This window comes from Ciconia boyciana, chromosome 24 (genome assembly GCF_034638445.1).
Source record: "Ciconia boyciana chromosome 24, ASM3463844v1, whole genome shotgun sequence".
Lineage (NCBI taxonomy): Eukaryota > Metazoa > Chordata > Aves > Ciconiiformes > Ciconiidae > Ciconia > Ciconia boyciana.
This window is the reverse complement of record NC_132957.1, coordinates 1,542,916-1,551,067: the sequence shown is the minus strand read 5'-3', so window position 1 is coordinate 1,551,067 and position 8,152 is coordinate 1,542,916. Positions and strand designations below refer to the sequence as shown.

The window sequence follows — 8,152 nt, the reverse complement described above, 5'->3', positions numbered from 1 at the left end:
TACCTTGGGCAGTTGGTGACAGCGAACCGCCCTCCCCTGCGGACGGCCCGTGGCCCTGCGGACTCGGGAAGGGGCAGCGATTCTGGCCGGGCAGGCTCTTTCCTCCCCTGTGTGCAGGCTGCTGCGCTGGGGCCTGGTGGTGCTTCTTTCAAACTCCGTAGCGCGTTTCAAACGATGGGCGATCCTCAGTAACCCCCGTGCAGCCTTCGGCAGCAGGGTACCCGTGCTAGTCGTTACTGTGCTAATCAAATCCTTTGCAGATAGTGCCAGGGTTTGTCAGTTGAAGCAAGCAAGGGAACTTGCCTCACCTGGCCCCCCTGTTCCTGTGTCTCGCTGCTGTTTCCATGCACGTTTCAATGCATTTTCTTTGTTTGTTGCATTGCTAACCCACCCCTGGGCCGCTTCAGAGCGTGCTGCCCTGATGCGAAATAGGAAGAGGCTTGATGTGCGACTGCCTGTTACCTAATAACGCAGCAGATGGACGAGGATTTATGAAACAGTTTAGGAAAACAAAGGTTTTCTCTTTGCCTGTGTATGTTTGCACAGTCTGCCTGTTTGGACGGGTGCAGGAGGAAGATGCGGTATTTACAAATATCACCTGGCTTTGGGCCGTTGAGCTCGGTAATCTGGAAGAGGCCCCCTTCTTACCTGTTCAGGGCCGGTTGCTTTTCCCCATAAGCAGGTACAACTTTAGCTGGGCAGGGAAGGCGCTGTCCTGCCGGGGAGGAGGTGGGTGGCTTGTACTTGTGGCTGCCTGACCAGCCTCGCGGTCGCTGCCCGCTGGTGAAGACTACGATCTCCTCCCCCTCCTCTGCCGAGGAAGCTGTAATTAAAAGACTGCCTGGCAGCGTGGCCAGAGCCTTCCGAAGTCTGCGTGGGACTTGCTGGCAGGGGTGGTGCTGCCTCAGAGCTGAGGTTCCCCTCTGCTCCAGGCACACGAAGCCATCGTAACTCGCCAGGCAGCAGTTGCCACCGTATTTAGCTGCTAGAAGTTAAAACCTGGTCATCCTTTGCTGGTGTGGATGGCTCGGTGCCTGCTCGCTCACTGGGGAAATGACTTCTCCTCCTCTTGCTCCCTCCGGTCGGGTCTGTGGCTGGCCGGGTATCTCCTCATCAGCCGCGCAGCAGTAACACTGTCAGGAACGCCCTGCACCTCCTAACCAGTAGCTATTAGAGATGTCAATAGTGTGTTACGTTCTCTAGGAAGACGTTGTAAGATGTGTATATTGTAAGCCTGCTTCAAGGTAGGATGTTTTTAATATGGCCAGTACTAAAAAAAAAAGAAAAAAAAGAAAAAAAAAGAAAAAAAAAAAGAAAAAAAAAATGATGGGTCCATGACTTAGTTATTGAACCTGACTCTGTGCAATGCAAAGTGTTGTGAGATGGATTAACAGCCTGGGCAGGCTCCTTCCCGCGAGGGAGGCGGCCCGTCGGGATGTACATAGCTGCGCCCGCTCTCGCCTCCCGCCTCTGCCCCTCTTCTCAAAGGTTGTGGGAACTTCACTACGCGCGCCCGAGAACCGCGTCGGGGCCTGCGCCTTCCCCGGGGTAGGCTGTCTGCGGTGGATACGGCACCTCGGGGCGTTTCTGTATATAGGTGGCACTCGTGGAAATAATTGGAATTTGAAAGAAGCAAAGCTGCACACTTGGCTGCGGAAAGAGCAGGACTCGACGGCAGGCCTTGCTCAGCCGGGGTAGGCGCCTCCTTGCTGGCTCTTCCCTGGAAGCATCTGTTTTTACTACTATTTTGTTACGCAGATTCTCTTCCCAAATCCACCCTTCCTGCTGTCGCCCCACAAGGTAGGTCTGGTAGCTTGTCCTGGCGGGGAGGGAGAGGAGTCAAACTGAACTACACCTGAGCAACTTCTGTTCTTACGGCTTTTATGCAGTTTGATGCAATCCTGGCTTTTGTAGATAGATGAATGTAATTCGTTGTTGGACATGCCTGTTTCCAAAAGTATGAGACGTTCTGTTGTACCACGTCACCTTCCGAGCAGAGCTGGGACTGTCTCGACTCCAGTGCTATATTGATGAATGTATCCGATGCTCTCGTTCAGTGTTCACACTCTGCTTTTGGCCAGCTTTGTGATTTGTAAATAGGAAATCAATAAAGACATTCAGGTTGTCTTTACAAAAGTTTCTTCATGATTTGAAGAGAGCTGACGGCTGCTGGTGTGTCAAAGGAACGGTGGAGGGGAAAACCTGTGCCCAGCTGGTTCCAGGCCCTTCTCCCCCAGCCAAGGGTGTGAGGTCCCCGGCCTCCCCCTCTGCGGTGCGTGCAGGAGCCGGGCTCCCCGGGAGTCCCGAGAGGAAGGCAGATCACTGCTTGGGAAGCCCAGACCCTCTGGGGAATGAGGTTATTAGGGAACCTCTGTTTCTCTGGGGGAGAAGAGCAGGAGGGCGCTGAGAGGGCATTATCCCGTCTGCATCTGTGGTAGCTTTAGCCTGTCACTTTGACTGAATTTCTTTTAACCTTGATTGGAGTTTCTGACAAACACGCACAAAGAGCTGTCCTGGCCTTTGCAGGGGTCAGTCTGGGTCTTTGAAAGCGGGGACCTTGGTGTGAGGGAGGTGTAAAGGGCTCTTCCCCTGCCCTGTGCGGGCAGGACTGGAAGGCGGTTCCCCGTGCGGAGGGGCTGCAAGCGGCGGCTGGTGGAGCAGGGACAAGGGCTGGGCTCTGCCTGCCCTTCTGCCCCAGCAAAGCACCTTTCAGCAGCTCCCGGGCGCGCTGCTCCACACCTTGGTGAGGAGCCGGGGCTCCGCTCTTACCGGCTGCCTGGAGGGAGCAGCGGGGCCGTGTCCGAGCTGCCTGGTGAATGCCGTCCCCTGGGCCGGAGGCTGCTGAGGCGGCTGCCCTGGGCTGGGCTGGGCTGTGGGGAGCTGCCAGCCTGTGCTGGAGCACTTTGTCGGGGGCACCGGAGTGCCCGGAGCAGCGGGGACCTCAGCCTTGCCCCTCTGCTCTCCCCCCCGTCGTACGTATCGGCGCTGCACCCGAGGAGGCCCGAGGTCCCGTGGCCGGATCTTGCCTGGCTCGAGCACAATGCCCGTCCTGTCCTTCCTCCTCCTCACAGGGAGGCCCACCAGGGCTGTGGTCCTTCAGGCTGGAGCCCCCTTGCAGAGCCCTGCTTGTGCGGGAGCACTGGGCTCCAGTGGGAACTGCCCCCCTGCCCCACTGACTGCCCCACTCGCGGGCTCTACGCAACCCCCACTTCGAGCCCTGGGGAGACTCAGGCTGGGCAGGGAGGTGCCCGGAGCCATCAGCCTCACTGCTGCTCCCCTGACCTCCCCCAGCCTTTCCTCCTGCTGCTTCACGTGAAAAAGAAATGAGGGGACGTATTTTTAGCTCCGCACCGCAGCGCATGGCCGGGGAGCCGGCCGTCTGCTGGGGACGGCCACGGAGGGGCTGAGGCAGCTCCCACCCGGGGGACGGGGAACCCGCTGCTGGTCGAGCCTCAGATGACAAGGGAGCACTTTGTCAGTGTCCCCACCCTCGGGGCCATGCAATCGAGCGCAGAAGAAAGCGTAGGGTTTTGAAGATTTTTTTTAAATTTTATTTTTTAATTGTTTTTATTAAAAAAAAAAAGCCCCTAAATTCTATGGCTTCCAGGAAGCATCAGAGAAACTTAAATGCCATTTCTGTACACTTTGTTTTAAAGCAGTAACTAAACTCGCAATGGAACAAACGCCCTCACGTACAGTCTCAGTATTTGGACTCCTCGCTGGAAGGACAGTAAGTCCCGGGGCCGTGCTGCCGTCCTCGGCTGCCCCCGCGGCCCCGCTCGCGGCTGCCGGCGGCACAGGGTGCGCAGACGGAGACGGGCAAACGCCCGCGGCCGCGTCCCTTCCCCTCGGCGGCTCCTCTTCGGCCTCCGCTTGGCTTGGTCTGAGCCGATGCTCTGAGAAGGGTCCGCTTCCAGTGAAAATTTAAGGCGATTTTAAAAATTTTGTTTGTTTGCCTCGTTGGGGACACAAGGTCAAACGTTGCACGTCACCCCCACCGCGGGCGGGGGATGCAGCAGCGGCTGGGGCTGCCCTGGCTGCCGCGGCCCCTCCTGCCCCGCTGCAGCCCAGGAGAAGCCAAAGCCGGGGTCAATCCCGAATTTAGGAGAAGGGGGGGCCACGGCGCAGTGCCCTCCCCAGGGCCCCCACGTGCAGCCATGGCCCATGGGTGCCCAGGCAGGACAGGGTGACCCCCCCAGGCTGGCGCGGCCCCTCCCGTGATTTGGGGCCTCCAGAGCTGGTCAGTTTGGACAAATGTTTCGAAGCAGCCACAGATGGTCCCGTTCCCCCACCCCCGCCCCCCCGCAAAAGCTCAGCACAGCCTCGGCCCCTCTCTTGGGGCAGAACAACAGGGTTTTGGTAAAGATAAGTGTGTGTGTGTCCCCCCAAATGTGTCATGATCAATACACACAACAGCGCACGGGTGCAGTCACGGGGGAAAGCTGCGGTGCCCTGGGGTGGTGAGGACCGGGGGAGTGGGGGTGTGGGGGGGTGTGCGTGGGGGTGTGTGTCTCTCTCTGTGTCCGTGTGTTTCTGTTTGTGTGTAAGTTGCAAAAAATCCAGTTTCCTCCTGCCCGAGGATCGGGCGGGAGGATGCCACGCCCGCAGCTCCGGACCACCCTGACGCCCTTTGCTGCCCGGCCGCGCTCACCGCCTGCCTCCGTGCCTGCCCACGGTGCCACCCACCCCAGCCACAGCCCACCCTGTGCCCGCTGCCGCCCCGGGAAGCGGCACCGGGGCCCTCGGCGGGCTCAGACACGCGGCAAACAATCTGTAAAGCCAGAGGTCGATAAACCGCTGCCCTGCAGCCGCGGCGCTGCCTCTGTGCTGCTGCAAATAGACCTAAAGCTGTGGCGGAAACACATCCAGCCCTAAGACATCCCAGCGCCAGAGATGAGGCTGCTTTGCTCTTCTACCGTGCTCTGCCACCTCCCTTTGTGCGTCCCTCTGGTCTTGGCCAGGCGGCCCTGGCAGTGGCCGGGGCAGTCCGGTGCCCGGCCGTCCCCGTCCCCGCATCCCCCAGCCCGGGAGTCGCCGCCCTGTTCCTGGCAGGCCCAAACGTCGCCTGTATTGCTAGCGAAAGTGCATCGTAAAATGAACTGTAAACACATTTCCTCTCCCCCCACCCCTGCGCACACCCCAGCACTTCTCACCGTACCGGAGACCGCGCCGCTCGTCACCAAAGGCGTTAACGAAGAGGGGGGGACCCAATGGGGGGACGCGGGGTGGAGGGCCTAAAGGAAGAGCAGAACTCAGTAACACTGAAGATGACGGTCAAAGACTGACGACTCAGCACTCTGCACCGAGACTCACTTTAAATTAACTTAAGAGACAAAGAAGCAACAGAAAAAAAAAAAAAAAAAAAAAAAATCCTCCTTAGCCCACTGCTCTCGAAATTGTCTTCTGCTTCTTCTGACAGCGACGGTTCAGAGTCTGTAGAGTTGATCCCCATTTTCAAACTAGTTATAGACTCAAAAGCAAGTGACGCTGTGGATTTGTTTCGGTTTCTTTTTTTTTTTTTTTTTTCTTTGTGACGGACGCAGGAACTTCAGCGAAGTCGGGCTTGGTTCGCGTAAACGGCCACGCGCTGGGCGAGTGGCGGAGGAAAGGACAAGCAGTTTGGGGAGGCCCCGCTCCCCGCCTGCACGTGGGGTGCTGGGGGAGGCCGTCCGGCTCGGCCCCCCCCGTCCCCGTCCAAACTGAGGGGCCGCCGCCGCCGGCTCCGCAGGTCAAGATCCAGCCACGGCCAGAGGGAGAGGAGCCATCGCACACGCCGCTCCACCCGGCCTGGCAGCTCACTTGCGACGCTTGGTGGTTTTCCTCTTCCTTCTCTTGAAGAAACAGCAGCACCTGGGGACAGAGGGGACCCCGTCAGCCCCGGGGCCTGGACACAGACGGGCTCAGCAGGCCCATGGTCAGGGCAGATGCGGGGCGGGGAGGAACAGAAACCCCTCGGCATCTTGGTGAGCCCCACGTGGGCAGAGCTGCTCCGGGAAGTGCCTCCTGTACATGGCAGGGGCTGGACTGGGAGCACAGCGATGGCCACAGCAAGTGACACCAACCAGGGCGAGTGACACCGGCCACAGCACACAAGGCCGGCCACGGCAAATGCCAATGGCCGGAGCCAGGGCCAGGGCTCCCGGAGAGGGAATGGCCCCGGATCCATGCATGCCCCTCTGCGCTGGCTTTGGGGAGGATGCGTGAGCCCCAGGGCTGGGCAGGGTGAGCTGGGAAGGGGCTGGGGGTGGTGGTGGCCCTGCAGGGACACCTCTCGTGGGGTCCCAGGAAGGAGCGGTAGTTACTCGCTCTAGAGCTGGGCTGTTCCTCCCTGGAGGGGACTGGCCAAGCCATCGCAGGGCAGCTGCCAAAACCCATGTCTGTCCCGGCCCTGGCAAGGGGGAGGCAGTGGGGCTGTGTCCTTACTTTGTATCGTCTGTCACCTCCACCTCGGTGGGGGCTGTGATGGGGGCGTTCGAATGTCCTGCCGTCGGGTCGTCCGTGTTCAGCTCTCCGTTGGTGGAGCTCATCACCTGGGGAGAGGCGAGCGTCAGCGCGGGGCAGCCCGCGGGGCACGGGCCGGTCCTTAGCCTCGTACCCTGCCCCGCGGCAGCTGCGTCCCGGAGAGGTGCAGCCCCAGGAGGTGGCACGGCCGCCCCCGGCCCTGCACAAGCTGGGAGCACCGAGGTCCCCACGCAGGGCAGCAGGACGGTGCCCTCGCCCAGACAGTGGTGCTCGGCTTTGGTGCTGAGCAGTCCCAAGCAGCCCCATCGCACGGAGGGGTTTGATCCCCTCGGCGTCTCTGCAAGGAGGCTGGCTCCAGGGAACCCCTGCACATCCCGCCAGGAGAGGGGCTTACTGGTACCAGCTCCAACGTGCCCGGGAGACACAGCCCCATGAAGCTGTTGTTAGCTCTGAGGAGACCTTGCCATGACCGAGCAACTGGACACAGCTCTTGCTCCCCAGCCCCAAGCCACAACACCACCAGGCCCTGCAGGATTCAGCCCAGCGCCCACCCCGCGGGCTCCTGCCAGCCTCGAGGTGCCCTGAGCTCCTGCCCGCTCGCCAGGGCAGCGGGGCCGTGTGCGGTGCCAGGGCCGGGAGGAGATCCAAGTCACCGAAGTAAGGACGGGGTTGGCATAGGCAGCTGGGACTTGCCTGAGACCCCCCCTCCTGCGCCCGCTGCTCCCAGCCAGGAGCTCCCTGGGGATGCACAGGCCAAAGGATCGCCAAGCTGCTCGTCCCTGGCAAGGAGGCTCAGCCTTACCCAGACTTGTGGAGGAGCTGCCATCCGACAGCCACAGTGCCCAGCCAGCCGGGCTACGTCAAGCTACAGCCCCCCGAAACAAGCCCTGTGCGTCACCAACATCCCCCTGCAGTGCCGGGCGCAGGCTGAGGACGGGGGGAGGTTTGCAGAGCAAGAGCAGGGAGCAGCTGCTGTGGCAGGAAGGGGACATGGTACAGGAGGAGCAGGACAGAGCGTGAGCTGGCCTCATGGCCTGCCCCAGCCCTGCAACGGCAGCGGCAGGAGCCAGACGCAAGCCCGGGACCGAGCACCAGCAGAGATTCACCATGGAGCAGCAGAACGAGCAGCAGTGGTGGGGACAGAAGCAGAGACGGAGGAAGCAGCGCAGGCCCGGCCGGCGGGCACCCACCATGGATGCCCCACCATCCGCGTGGGCTGGACCCCACCAGCCCGAGGGGGGCTGAGCAGCGGAGGGCAGAAGGCTGTGAGGGCGGCGAGCACGTGGCTGACGGCGCGAGTGCAGGACCGAGGCGGGGAGACGAGGCTGAGGACTGCCCAGGGAAAGGGATGAGAAGCAGGGCTCAAAGCCATCGCTCCAGTCAAACAAGGAGGCACAGGGAAGTCTCCATGTGGAATAAGGCCACGTCGTCTGGCACTGCTGGGACGAGCAGCACTGGGGGCAGAGCCCGATGCCTGGCACAGACCCAGCGCTTCGTCCATCTCTAACTGCCCTCCGAGTCCCAACCAGCAGCACCGAGAGCCCGGCAGTCCCCGGGAAGCAATGCCAGCCTCGTATGCGAGCCGTGAGCATCACGCACCACAGGGACAAGGCAGCGCAGCCCCTGGGTCCACGTGTTGCAGCCTAGGCAAGACCCTGGGCACGCGGGGCCCTGATGCCGCCCTGGGGCG

General features: G+C 61.1%; 1 protein-coding gene across 3 annotated transcripts in view; it reads right to left on the bottom strand.

Moving 5' to 3' along the window:
• Window positions 1–5,296: 5,296 nt before the first annotated feature.
• The window catches only part of CSNK1G2 (casein kinase 1 gamma 2), a 46,196-nt gene continuing 43,340 nt past the window's right edge, over window positions 5,297–8,152 (bottom strand). For all 3 annotated transcript variants that reach the window (XM_072845220.1, XM_072845221.1, XM_072845219.1), the window contains 2 exons: window positions 6,424–6,530; window positions 5,297–5,850 (listed from right to left, as the gene is read on the bottom strand). In XM_072845220.1, coding sequence (XP_072701321.1) covers window positions 5,796–5,850; window positions 6,424–6,530 — 162 coding nt within the window. In that variant the 3' untranslated portion in view covers window positions 5,297–5,795. The remainder of the gene's footprint in view (window positions 5,851–6,423; window positions 6,531–8,152) is intronic.